The sequence below is a fragment of the Brassica oleracea genome, chromosome C4, assembly GCF_000695525.1.
Source record: "Brassica oleracea var. oleracea cultivar TO1000 chromosome C4, BOL, whole genome shotgun sequence".
NCBI classification, from domain to species: domain Eukaryota; kingdom Viridiplantae; phylum Streptophyta; class Magnoliopsida; order Brassicales; family Brassicaceae; genus Brassica; species Brassica oleracea.
Window position 1 is genome coordinate 39,033,834 of NC_027751.1, and position 12,828 is coordinate 39,046,661.

The 12,828-nt window shown below is 32.4% G+C and overlaps 3 protein-coding genes across 4 annotated transcripts; all 3 read left to right on the plus strand.

Annotated features, from left to right (window-relative positions):
- Nucleotides 1-3,025: 3,025 nt before the first annotated feature.
- On the plus strand, nucleotides 3,026-6,481 carry LOC106336546. Its single transcript, XM_013775393.1, has 14 exons — nucleotides 3,026-3,574; nucleotides 3,678-3,797; nucleotides 3,998-4,067; nucleotides 4,210-4,323; nucleotides 4,428-4,511; nucleotides 4,598-4,648; nucleotides 4,802-4,831; nucleotides 4,948-5,010; nucleotides 5,096-5,161; nucleotides 5,271-5,399; nucleotides 5,504-5,539; nucleotides 5,620-5,739; nucleotides 5,873-6,064; nucleotides 6,173-6,481. The coding sequence occupies exons 1-14, from the start codon at nucleotides 3,117-3,119 to the stop codon at nucleotides 6,281-6,283; spliced, it is 1,644 nt and encodes a 547-aa protein (XP_013630847.1). The 5' UTR covers nucleotides 3,026-3,116; the 3' UTR covers nucleotides 6,284-6,481.
- A 149-nt stretch (nucleotides 6,482-6,630) lies between these two features.
- LOC106336990 lies at nucleotides 6,631-8,051 on the plus strand. The gene is made up of 6 exons (XM_013776000.1): nucleotides 6,631-6,881; nucleotides 6,962-7,183; nucleotides 7,270-7,349; nucleotides 7,479-7,554; nucleotides 7,655-7,750; nucleotides 7,875-8,051. The coding sequence occupies exons 1-6, from the start codon at nucleotides 6,756-6,758 to the stop codon at nucleotides 7,893-7,895; spliced, it is 621 nt and encodes a 206-aa protein (XP_013631454.1). The 5' UTR covers nucleotides 6,631-6,755; the 3' UTR covers nucleotides 7,896-8,051.
- An 89-nt stretch (nucleotides 8,052-8,140) lies between these two features.
- LOC106336989 (UPF0160 protein MYG1, mitochondrial-like) lies at nucleotides 8,141-10,457 on the plus strand. Of its 2 annotated transcripts, XM_013775999.1 has the most exons (7): nucleotides 8,141-8,364; nucleotides 8,758-8,957; nucleotides 9,170-9,316; nucleotides 9,380-9,478; nucleotides 9,561-9,752; nucleotides 9,821-9,940; nucleotides 10,032-10,457. In XM_013775999.1, exons 2-7 carry the CDS (start codon nucleotides 8,769-8,771, stop codon nucleotides 10,326-10,328), a joined length of 1,044 nt encoding a protein of 347 aa, XP_013631453.1. In that variant the 5' UTR covers nucleotides 8,141-8,364; nucleotides 8,758-8,768; the 3' UTR covers nucleotides 10,329-10,457. The 2 variants fall into 2 exon arrangements, with proteins under 2 accessions (XP_013631453.1, XP_013631452.1); XM_013775998.1 differs by lacking the exon at nucleotides 8,141-8,364 and having other exon boundaries at nucleotides 8,677-8,957.
- Nucleotides 10,458-12,828: the final 2,371 nt, after the last annotated feature.

The following is a 12,828-nucleotide window of genomic DNA, read 5'->3' on the forward strand; positions in this document are numbered from 1 at the left end:
ATAATTTTTTTTTTTTGCAAAATCTGAATACCACAAATTTTCTAACGTTGATGCTTGCTGCCCCTAAACCAAATGAATGAATATATACTATTTATAAAATCTAAAAGTACATAAATAAAAATAATTTAATAAAATAATTTTTTTAAGAAAATAATGTTTATAGGAAATCCGCGGCGTAGCGCGGGAACTAACCTAGTATATATTCAATCAATTCTAAGTTTGAAAAATTCCCGTCATTTTTAATTTTTTGTCATAAAAATAGCATTCAATGAGAAAAAAGATCAAAATAAGTTTTATTAAAAAGTAAAAATACATTTATACTCTAGAGTTAACTAATATAGACTTAGGTTTATAGTTAAGGGGTAAGGTTTTGAGGATATGGTTTCAAATTTTAAAAAATAAAAAATAAAGATTAAAATTTTTAAAATTAAAAAGGGTTATTTTGGTCATTTTCCTTATTGAAAGCTATTTTGTGACAAAAACTTAAAAAATGCTATTTGAGAGAATTGCCCTTTTAGTTTTAACATATTTTTTATTTTAATTTAATTATTTTCAAATATTGAATAAATTGAAGATTTTTTTGTCAAGAAATAAACAGAAGATATAATTTTATTTTTTTAACTACATCACAACATATATATAATAGCTTGCTACTTAAAAAATCTTTTATTTATTTTATCACCAAACCAAGCATGTAAAAATAATCATCATCATAATAACCTAATAAAAATTTATTAGTACTTTTAAATAACATAAATCTACAAAATAAAACTATACTTACCAATTATCCAGTGAAGTCTATCAACCAAACTCATCTGCATCAAATAATAGTATAGATGATTGGACATTTTTGCTTTTTTGATGATTCCTACGAACATTAGTTTAATTGCATTTTATGTGAATTTAATTTCGTCTTCTCCGGATTTTATTGACACCTATTCTCAAAATCTAAAATAGTTAGAAACATATATCTATTTAACTAAAACCTTATAAAACAAAAGTAATAAATTATATATGTTAGTAAAAGCTGAATTTTTTTTAGTTAAACGATAAGATATACATTCTCTAAGCAACTTTCTCCACTGTTTTTCTTTCTAAGAAACAGAGTCAAACAAGTTAATATGGGAATGTTTTAATATGTTGATGTCAAACCTTTTAAATCCTCTTTAGGCAAACTATAAAATCACAAAAGCAAAACAAGAATCCTTTAAAATCTCTTAAAGAGAACGTAAAAAAAATTATAATAACCCAAACACATGCCTTTTGTTGTAATCCAATGCACTCTTTGTACTCTCGTGAATTTACTCTAGTAGCCGACTCTCTTCATCACTCTCAACTTCTGGTTGACGACTCATGCAACTACTTATAACATATGTAATAGTTTTTTTGTTGTTGTGATAGACTTTTATAATTAAGTCTCTAATCTCTTTAGAAGTATATCCACCAAACACACCTGCTTTTAGAATACACCTGCTTTTAGAATTTTGTTTTGAACTTTGTAAATAAATTCAGATTTTGCTCAGATTTTGCTCTCTTTTACCTTCAAAATATAGAGATTATTTTCTACATCTAGTTTTATCATGTAATCTACCATATAACACGGATACATGATAGCAGCTTGACTCAATTTCATCTAAACAAAATTCTTAACTGTTCCACTAAAAATACAAAAACAAAAACCACATTATACTTCTTTATCAGCAATAATATTTTACAAAATAAGATAAAAAATCTCTAAAATGATGAATTGAAATGATAAAAGGCATGAAATTAAAGATACATCCATAGGGAAACATTCTCCATGGATTATATGTGTCCATTTATATTTGAATTCAATATACTGTCCTCATTCCTATCATTATTTCCAAAACGCATATCAATCAAACTCAATCTTTAAACATTTTCTATAGCACACACTTCTGGTTTGCGTTTACACTCTTGATTCAGGATGTATTGCTGAAGTGAACCCCTTTCACAGTCTGTTGTTATGTTTCCATCAAAGAATTTGACACGCATATATCTTGTAGGTGGTACAAATCCAAATCCTTTTCCCTTGTCAAATGTTGGACGATCTAAAAAAAACGTCGCAACTTCTCGGTCTGATTTATAACATTTTTTCTTTCTAACACTAGATGTTTCTTTTTTGTTGGGCTTGAATATAACTATCATTTCATTGTGAATACCCTTTATATAGTAAACTATTAATAAATAATAAGTAAAAAAATTATAATATTACTAAAGTAAACCTAAGATATATAGCTATAAAATTATTGTTAAATTTGATAATCCCTGTTAATAATTATCCTGAATATAATGAAAAATATTTATTAAATAATCTTTAAAATTTCTTAAAAACTAATAATTCATAAATTATTTATTAAAACTAATAACTCAACCTGAAATCATGGAAAATATGACAAATAAACTAATAAGATATGAAAAATAAGCAAAATAACAAAAAAAAATGGAGAAGATGACAAATAAGCTAATCCACTTATCAAATAATAGTATAGATGCTCACAAATTATTTTTAGATTTTAATTTTAATTTTTAGTTTGTCAATTTTAGTTTGATTTGGATCGATTCTAACAAATATTTCTAATCACTCAAAAATCTTAAAAAACTAATAAGATTTGATTTAAAAATATTCAAATATATAAATTATTTTTTAAAAATCTAATTAGAAACTAGTCAACCTATTTAAACTAACTACAAGTATTCGAAATAACCAAAAAATGGTATACAATCTAAAAAAAATATTTAAAATATTTAAATTGTCTTAAAAATTGTAAAAAAATAAGGGAAAATTAATATGTTTAAATAATTTCAAATATTTTTGGATCCTACTTTGGACGTCTCTTTGAGTATCCCCTCCCAAAATATCTAGCTCTCAAATCTCTTTGGATGGAATTTGGATTTTTTAGATTGGGTTCGGTTCGTCTGAGGCCCGTATACCTGTGGAAGCAGTCAGAAGGTTTAGACTTTAATTAGTTGGAGAGCCTCTAAGTGAGCTAGAGTTTATAGACATATATAAAAAAAAAAACCATCCTTCTTTCCTTTTGTCCTGTTTTACTAGAAGAACAGATCTCTTCGATTTAGAGTAAGATACAGCAACTATGGCGGATACCGTTGAAGAGCCTCAATTGCACAATGGAACGGCATCATCTGAGTCTCAAACCGATCAACATCCGACCTCGGAATCGCTATCCGGCGACGATCCCAAACTTACCGACGAAATCCCGGAAATGAAGCCGGAGTTAACCGATGCGAAGGTGGAGGAAGTACAATCTGAGGCAAACGATTTGAAGCCGGAGGAATTACAACCAGTTGTAATCGACGCGAAGCCGGAGGAAGTACAAACCGTGGTAATCGACGCGAAGCCGGAGCTGACACATGTGAATCTGTCGCCGGAGGAGAACCAGATCCGATCTACGGAGGGAGATCAGGGAACGAGCCAGCCGGTAATGAAGAAAGAAGATGAAGGAAACAGGACGTTTACAATGAGAGAGCTGCTGAGCGAACTAAAAAGCGATGAAGGAGATGGTACTCCTCGCAGTACTGTTTCTCCCTATAGGTCTCTCTCTCTTTCTCTCTCTTTCTCTTTATTTTTTAAACGCTGATTTGAGCTGTCAACATCAGGGCCTTGATCATGTTCGAAATTTGATTAATTTTTGCAGCCGAGAGAGTGCTTCGCAAGCAGCGGAGAACAATCCTGCAATGGATCTGATTAACAGGATCCAAGTCAACGACGAAGAAGGCCGATCTCGCCAGCGTGTTCTTGCTTTCGCTGCCCGCAAGTATGTTCCGTTCCCATTTCTTATCAACTCTAGACAAGATATGGCTTTAGGCTTTAGTGTTTCATCAAAGTTTTTCTTCTTTTTCAAAGTCAGTTGGTTGCTAGATACGAGTTTAGTAGAATACCTTACTGCTCATTCGAAGGCTTCATCTTTTAAGTTTCTGCTATTACGTTATGATCCAACCTTTTTTTTTTGTGTAGGTATGCTAGTTCGATTGAAAGAAATCCAGATGATCATGATGCTTTATACAACTGGGCACTTATTCTCCAGGTCTCTCTTTTCTCTTTATTCACAACTTCTCTCCCTCTCTCTTATTTGTGATTACTTACAAATGTTGAAGGAAAAAATCATAAGAGCTTTTTCCTTCATAAGCCTTTACTGGATAGAAATAATAATGCTTGATTCTCCACAGGAAAGTGCTGATAATGTCAGCGCAGATTCTGTTTCACCCTCTAAGGATGATTTGCTCGAGGAAGCTTGTAAGAAGTACGATGAGGCTACTCGTCTCTGCCCTACGCTCTATGATGTATGTATTCGTATCTCTGTCATTACAATGGCCAACACAAGTGTAAACAAGCAAAACCATGATTTTTAGTTGGTATAAATGGCTTCAACTTGATTCTCTGACAGGCTTACTACAATTGGGCTATCGCAATCTCTGATAGAGCAAAGATGCGTGGTCGCACCAAGGAAGCTGAAGAATTATGGGAACAGGTCAGTAACAATGGCGTTATCCTTCTGCTAATTGTGAAAACTAAATTTAGTGTGGCTTGATCCCAACTTCTAAATTCTGATTCCAGGCGACCAATAACTATGAAAAGGCTGTCCAGCTCAACTGGAACAGTTCCCAGGTAATGTTCCTCATCTAAACTAGAAACTTCACAATTTGAAACCAAAACTTAGCAACTACATGATATCCTTTTCTCACGCATGTGTCTGGTTTACTTCTGTATTGTAATCTTTTCTACTTCTGACTTAATTTTTGAACTATCAATTATCTGCAGGCTTTAAACAACTGGGGACTGGCATTGCAGGTAACTGAGTGACATGTGTTAATCTCCATGAAAGTTTTTGACATAGGATGTGCCTACCTTAAACAAAAATTATAATGCCAAAGAACTTACAATATCCCCGTGTTTTTTTTCATTAGGAACTCAGCCAAATTGTTCCTGCTAGAGAGAAGGAAAAAGTGGTTAGAACTGCAATTAGCAAGGTGTGTACTTGTCTTTCTGGCTAATTTAGACGGTTTCATTGGATATGCATGGATGATTTCTTACTGTCCCTTCTCACTTGTACAGTTTAGGGCGGCAATCAGGTTGCAATTTGATTTCCATCGAGCCATATACAACCTTGGAACCGTTCTGGTCAGTCATGCTTTGACAATATCCTTGGACAAAACTCTTTACATGCATGCATGATTATAATTGCAATCCAGTTAATTGACACCACTGTGAATCCTTCTCTGTATTACAGTATGGATTGGCGGAAGACACACTTAGAACGGGGGGTTCAGGAAACGGCAAAGACATTCCTCCGGGTGAGTTATACAGCCAATCTGCCATCTACATCGCTGCAGCTCATTCGTTGAAGCCAAGTTATTCGGTAAGCCTATGATCCATCACCCAACGTTTTGCTAGAATCAAAAGGGTGTATTAGTCCCATTTATTCAACTCCATTGGTTTAGACTGATCCTTTTCCTGGTCCAGGTTTACAGCAGCGCTTTGAGGCTCGTTCGTTCCATGGTACCTTTTAATGACCCATCACTTCACGCACTCGAGTTGATTCTGTTTTGGAATTAACGCTAAAAGTAAAATGTTGGCAGCTACCTCTACCGCATCTTAAGGTTGGATATCTAACGGCACCACCCGTGGGAAACTCACTCGCTCCTCACAGTGATTGGAAACGCACAGAGTTTGAACTCAATCATGAGAGGCTTCTTCAGGTACTCTCTCAATTTGATCGAATCTTCTGTTAATGAAAAGTTAAATCATGAGATTACGCAAAAAAAGATGGAAAGTGTTTCTTGAGAGGTATTTCAAAGCCAGTGTGCTTAACCCCTGGCTGGCATGGTGTAGGTACTGAAACCTGAAGCAAGGGAAATGGGGAGAAACCTGTCTGGAAAAGCAGAGACAATGAGCACAAACGTGGAGAAGAAGACGGTAAAAGTGAACATAACAGAGATAGTGTCAGTGACGACATGTGCTGATCTGACTCTGCCTCCTGGTGCTGGTCTCTGCATTGATACCGTTCATGGCCCAGTTTACTTGGTAAGCGTCTCACTACATTCACATATGATATCACCATGCTTAAAAAATGGGTGCCCGTTGAAAGAAAAGACTGAAACTGGAAAAATGTGAAATTGGCATTGAAAACAGGTAGCAGATTCATGGGAGTCGTTGGATGGATGGCTGGATGCGATACGTCTGGTGTACACGATTTATGCGAGAGGGAAGAGTGATGTTTTAGCCGGTATTATCACCGCTTAATCATACACTTTCTTTCTTTTCATACTTTGCCTCCTTTTTCGATCATATAGTTCTATCTTTGTATTGACACTACCATAGCCAGCCAGATTGTTTTGATTTTGTTTTTGCATGAATGCTCATTTTAAAACATTTTTTTTCGGAGAGGCTTCTTCAGTTACTTTTTCTCAAATTTTATCGAAAAAGTTTTTACATTTAACCTGAAGAGAGTCTTTTGTTAAGAAAAGTTGAATCATCAGACTTGAGAGTTGAGAGTAGCAAAATATAAGTAACATTACGGAGAGAATACATTACACAAGTCTTATCCGTTGTAAGAAGTTGGGCTAATGGGCCAAAAAGTAGGATGATATTTGTGGGCCTTGTTTCTCTCTCTCTCATAATTGAAGCTGCTGTCACTTTCCCAATACTAGGAGGGAGGGATGGCGCGTGTAATCCAAATCTAAATCAACTAAGCTCAAAGCTGAAAGAAGAATCAATGGCGTCTCCGTCGACTTGGTTGCTTTCATTCCCCGGTTCAGTCTATGCCAAACCGCGCCTACTTTCTTGTTCTTCGGCGCTTCCTCTAGCTTACCATCCCCTACAAAACCCTAACAACAACAAGGTAAAACAATCGATCAAAAAAACCAGCAATCATGTTTCTCTTTCGAAATCCGTGCCAACATTTTGTCTTTTTCTTCTTAGCTGTGTAGGAAAGGGAAGGTGGAGCGATTAATTTGCAGAGCGGATTTTTCACAGGAAGCGCCGCTAGCGACGGCAATAGGCGCGTGCATACTGAGTTCGTTTGTTTTTCCGGTGGCGAAGCGAGTGGAAGAAGAAGAAGAGGAGAATTCAGCTATAGTGTCAACAGATATGAGACTAGCAGCCATGGGAATCATCAGCTTCATCCCTTACTTCAATTGGCTGGTTTCTTCTTCATCCTTTTATTTTTTTTTTGGTTTGATTGATGGAAAGTAAAACCCAAGAAACAAATGATTCTTCTTGTGGATCAGAGTTGGGTGTTCGCTTGGCTTGACACTGGGAAAACGCGTTACTCTGTCTATGCTCTCGTTTATCTCCTTCCCTATCTCAGGTACATCCTCTCCCTTTGGCTTCTTCTTCTTTTTTTTTGATTAACTTATAAACATTTTGCTACTCTGACGATCTCAATTGGAATCTCATGGTTGTTTCTTAAATTGGATTTCATATTCAAATTTTGCAGCTCAAGCCTATCGATTTCCCCGGAAGAGAGCTGGTTGCCGATTACAAGCATTGTCTTGGGCATCATTCATGTTCAGGTTCTCTTTATTTCTTTTCTTCTTTCTTCAACCACTATAACCTGCAACGAACAACTAACTACCCTTTGTGGTTTCATCATATTTGTCCTCTTTTGGGTAGCTTGAAGCAAGTATAGCAAATGGTGATGTTCAGACTCTTGCATTCTTTAGAGACACATCAAAGAAAAGAATCCATTTTGACAAGAAACATTCCAAGGTAACCTTTTTAATTTAGTTTCTTTACTAGACTGGAAAAAAAAAAGAAAACAAAGACTTGCACAAATTGGATAGGAAACTTACAAGGACTCCATTTTTTTTTTTTTTTGGTTTTTGCATTGAAGGAGAAAGACATTGACGATTAAAGTATAAAGAAAGCCCCTAAGACAGAGACAGAGAGAGAAAGAGACTATGAGAGGATTAAAATGAATAACGATGATGATTATGAGTAACGTTTTGTAACAGGGTTTTGTTTCTTAGCCCCAAAAACAAAAAGACTTGAACAAAAATTTAACACTGAACCTCTGAACCTAGGCTAACTGAACTTAAAAGGTCTAAAACAAATCTGTCCATGAATGTAATACCAAATTCAATAAAAAAAAGCAACCTAGTTATCAAAAATCCATATCGGGAACAGGAAGACACACAGGTGCTAAAAACAAAGATGATATCCTTTGCTTCCCAGCCCATAAAACCAAACATCTCTCTCCTAAACTCACAATCTCGGCATGTCCAAAAGCAGGAGTAGCCTCGTCCTTGATGCAAAAGGGTGGGAATCATTTGTAGCAGGTGCACTAAGATTGAGCAAGCCATAATAACACTCTGCAAATAAAGGTGCACATTAGGCCCTAAACTGTTTTGTACTCCCTGTGTTTTCGTTTTCATATTGCAAAGTAGTTTTAGAAAAATGTTTTTTGTTTAAAATATAAGTAGTTTTCGTATGTTTAGGTAATTTTTACATTTATTAAATAACCAATCAAATTAAATAGATTTATTTTTTATTGGTTAAATTATATCTAACCTATTTATTATAAAATATTTTTTTAAAAAATAATAATTTTTTTAATCTTCGTGTTTTTAGCCAAAACGAATTATATTATGAAACGGAGGAAGTATCTTTTTATAAAAAGGGCCCATTTGAGAAAATTTTCATGAAATTTCTCGTCATGTTTCCTGTGACCAAGGGTTTAATCAGAAACTTCTTCAATTCTCTCCCTCTCCCTCTAGTCGCAGCAGCAATGGCTCCTTCTGCCGCCGCCGTTAAGGTTTACTCTACGACCACTCCCACCTCTCCTTCCGAGGTTTCCGTCAAGAGAGTCGGTACTCATAACGGAAGCTTTCACTGCGACGAGGCTCTCGGTTGCTTCATGATCCGCCTCTCCGATAAATTCTCCGGCGCCGATATCGTCCGTACGCGTGACCCCAAGGTAATACAAACAAATCTCACTTGAACTGTTGAATTAGCTCTGTCTGTATGTGTTTGGGATTGAGCTTGTCGGAGATTTGTTTAAAATTGGCTGCGTCATTTTTGAAATTAGGGGTTTGATTGTAAATATCTCTCTCACTCACTGTGAGGTGAAAATTCATTTGCTTGTATAGATTGTTGATGGTTTCTTTTTTTGTGTGTGTGTATGTGCAGATATTGGAAGAGCTTGATGCAGTGCTTGACGTTGGAGGCGTTTATGATCCCTTCCATGACCGCTATGATCATCACCAGAAAGGCTTTGAGGAGGTGTTTGGGGACGGTTTCAACACCAAGCTCAGCAGTGCCGGTCTCGTTTACAAGGTAAAGTGCTTTGCTTCCTGAGATTTTCTTTGAAAGATATGACTGAATGTTGTTTTGCTTCAGCATTTTGGAAAGGAGATCATAGCTAAGGAGCTAAACGTCGACCAAGATCACCCTGATGTCCTTCGCTTGTTTCTAGCTGTCTACAAGAGCTTCATGGAGGTCAGTCGATTTATCCATCCATTGTATTTATTCTAGGCATTTTGTGCAGATTTGATTGATTGATTATTTATTCTTCATGCAGGCAATTGATGCTGTGGACAACGGAATAAATCAGTATGACACTGATAAGCCTTCTAGATATGTGAACAACACACATCTCTCTTCAAGGATTGGAAGATTAAATCTGGATTGGATTGATCCTGACCAGTCACAGGAGAAGGAGAACGAGGCTTTCCAGCTTGCTATGGCTCTTGCTGGCGAAGAGTTCCTCCAAGTAAGTTTTCCAGCTTGCAATCTGTTGAATTATTACATATGTTCCTAATTTTACATTTTGCCTTGTAGAGTGTTAGATTTCATGTAAGATCGTGGTTACCGGCTCGATCAATAGTGATGCAATGTCTCGAAGATAGATTCAAGACAGACCCAAGTGGCGAGATCATGGTATTGAAAAAATTCTGCCCTGTAAGTGTTGCTTCCACATTCCCTTTTTTTTTAAATCAATGCTTAATCTAGTAGTACACTGTTCTGAGTCCTTTTATGGGTGGGTGAGCAGTGGAAGCTTCACTTGTTCGAGCTTGAGCAAGAGATGAAGATCCAACCCCTCATCAAATACGTCATCTACCAGGATGAGCGAGGAAAGCAATGGAGAGTTCAAGCAGTGGCGGTAGCACCCGACAGGTTTGAGAACCGAAAGGGTCTTCCTGAGCAATGGAGAGGACTTAGAGATGAGAAACTCTCCGAAGCTGCTGAGATCCCAGGTTGCGTGTTTGTTCACATGAGCGGCTTTATAGGCGGAAACCAGTCTTACGACGGCGCTTTATCCATGGCTCGAACTGCTCTCACTCTCTAATTCAAACCATAGAGAGTATAAAAATGCTTGTTTATATATTTGTACAATTTCGGTTTTCAGTTCACATGATTGTCATTTTTCTTGGATGGAATCGTATCTTCAATTAGAGATTTTGAATTCTTTATTTCATTAATTGTGCCCACGCAACAACAATCTTATTATATAAAGCTTGGTTATTCAAAATTGCTAATTAACATGATCGTCACACATGTAAATTATATATCTTAAGATTGTGACATGTGTTAATCTATCTCATAATTAAAAATATATATACTAAGATATTAACAAAAACAAATTTTATTAAAAAGTAATTAAAATATTATTTAATAGTAATTTTCCTTTTTTAAAATCCTAATCAAAAGATAATTGCCAAAAACTATTTGATAATAATTTTTCTTTATATAAAGTTTGGTTCTTCAAAGTTGCTAATTAACATGATAGCGACACATGGAAATTATATATCTTAAGATTGTGACATGTGTTAATCTATCTCATAATTAAAAATATATATACTAAGATATTGAAAAAAACAAATTTTATTAAAAAGTAATTAAAATATTATTTAATAGTAATTTTCCTATTTTAAAATCCTAATCAAAAGATAATTTCCAAAAACTATTTGATAATAATTTTCCTTATAATATTGTGACATGTGTTTAAATATATAATGATTAAACATATATATAATAAGATAATAAAAATAAAAACTACTTTTAAAAATTATTTAATAGTAATTTTTTAAAAAACATGTGTTAATTTATTTCATAACTAAAAATATATATACTAAGATATTAACAAAAACGAATTTTATTAAAAAATAATTAAAATATTATTTAATAGTTGTTTTCCTTTTTTAAAATCCTAATCAAAAGAAAATTGCAAAAGACTATTTGATAACAATTTTCCTTATAATATTATGACATGTGTTTAAATATATAATAATTAAAAATATATATAATAAGATAATAAAACGAATTTTGATAAAACTACTTTTAAAAATTATTTAATAGTAAAAATATTTTTTTTAAATATTGAGTGGTAATTATTTTAGAAATTTTCTTTTTCCAAAATCCTAAAAAATTATTTGAAAACAATTTATTTAATATAATTTTCCTTTTCTAAAATTTTAATGAAAGTATAATTATAAAATATTATATTGAGCTTGGTTATTCAAAATTGTTAATTAACATGATTGTGACACATGTCAATTATATATTAAAAATGTGATATGCGTTAAACTATCTCATAATCAAAATATATACTAAAATAATGAAAATGATTTTTCTTAAAAAATAATTATAAATATTATTTAATAGTCTTATTATTATTAAAATTATTATTATTATTATTGTTAGTATTTTTATAAAAAGTTTGGTTCTTCAAAGTTTTTAATTTTCATGATTGTGACAATGTTAGTTATATATTTGAAAATATGATATGTGTTAAACTTTCTAATAATCAAAAATATATATAAAAGCGATTTTTTTTAATTATAAATATTATTTAATAGTCTTATTATTATTATTTATTATAATGTTTGTTTTAAGAGATACTAAAGATAGAGAATTATAAAAGATAAATATTAACTTTTAAGAAAAAATGTTAAACAAAAACTAATTGTAAAATCTTACAAGTACAAAACATTATTTAGTAAAAAAAATGAATAAAAACTAACTTTTAAATAAATAATATTACTTTTTTAAAAGCCTAACTAAAAGAAAATTTTAAAAGTACTCTTATTATTGTCGTATAAGTAACTAACTTTCCTTTTTTAATAGATAATTTTGTATGTTAAAAAAATATGACCAAAAATAGCTACAAATATTTCACATCTATATTTAAGTTTAAGTTTCTACTTATTATTTTTACAAAACATAATAGTATTTACATAAAGAGTATTACCTCGGTATTTTCTTTTAATTTCTTCATACAACTCAACTTTTTATTATCTTTATTACATCTTATGATGCTAACATAATTTTATATTTTGATGTTGTTATTGTACATGAGTATGTGTGAATATGATGAATATGTGTTTGTATGTATAAGACAAAATATATAAATAATAAACAGAATTTTTTCTATTGAAAATAAAATAGTTGTATAAAAATTTAAAAGAAAAATTAATTATAAAATAATTAATTTCGTTTTAAAAAGTCTAAATAAAATAAATATATAAAAATAATCTTATTTTTCTTATAATTAACGAAGTTTACTTTTTCAAAATTTGTGTTAAAAAAATATAAACCAAAATTAACTTCAAATATTTCACCTGATATGATTGTGACATGTGTCAATTAAAAAAAAATAGATTGTGAATGTGTCTAAAAAACGGTCATTATGTGAAAATAACTTCTTTTTTTCCTAAAATCCTAAATAAAAGAGATTTCTTCAAATATGAAAATTTTATTTAATAGTAAGTTTTACTTCAAAAGTTTAATGATAAACATAATAGTAACAATTATTCAATTAGAAAATATTTTATAACTTTTTATTCAAT

Excerpts from the sequence above, each read along its gene's own strand:
- LOC106336546 (XM_013775393.1), top strand. The coding sequence starts at position 3,117 with ATGGCGGATACCGTTGAAGAGCCTCAATTGCACAATGGAACGGCATCA. Across the intron at positions 4,512-4,597 it reads CTGAAGAATTATGGGAACAG|GCGACCAATAACTATGAAAA; the intron begins GTCAGTAACAAT and ends TTCTGATTCCAG. Across the intron at positions 5,740-5,872 it reads ATCATGAGAGGCTTCTTCAG|GTACTGAAACCTGAAGCAAG; the intron begins GTACTCTCTCAA and ends GGCATGGTGTAG.
- LOC106336990 (XM_013776000.1), top strand. The coding sequence starts at position 6,756 with ATGGCGTCTCCGTCGACTTGGTTGCTTTCATTCCCCGGTTCAGTCTAT. Across the intron at positions 7,350-7,478 it reads TATCTCCTTCCCTATCTCAG|CTCAAGCCTATCGATTTCCC; the intron begins GTACATCCTCTC and ends CAAATTTTGCAG. Across the intron at positions 7,751-7,874 it reads TTGACAAGAAACATTCCAAG|GAGAAAGACATTGACGATTA; the intron begins GTAACCTTTTTA and ends TTTGCATTGAAG.
- LOC106336989 (XM_013775998.1), top strand. The coding sequence starts at position 8,682 with ATGAAATTTCTCGTCATGTTTCCTGTGACCAAGGGTTTAATCAGAAAC. Across the intron at positions 9,479-9,560 it reads TCTACAAGAGCTTCATGGAG|GCAATTGATGCTGTGGACAA; the intron begins GTCAGTCGATTT and ends TTCTTCATGCAG. Across the intron at positions 9,941-10,031 it reads TATTGAAAAAATTCTGCCCT|TGGAAGCTTCACTTGTTCGA; the intron begins GTAAGTGTTGCT and ends GTGGGTGAGCAG.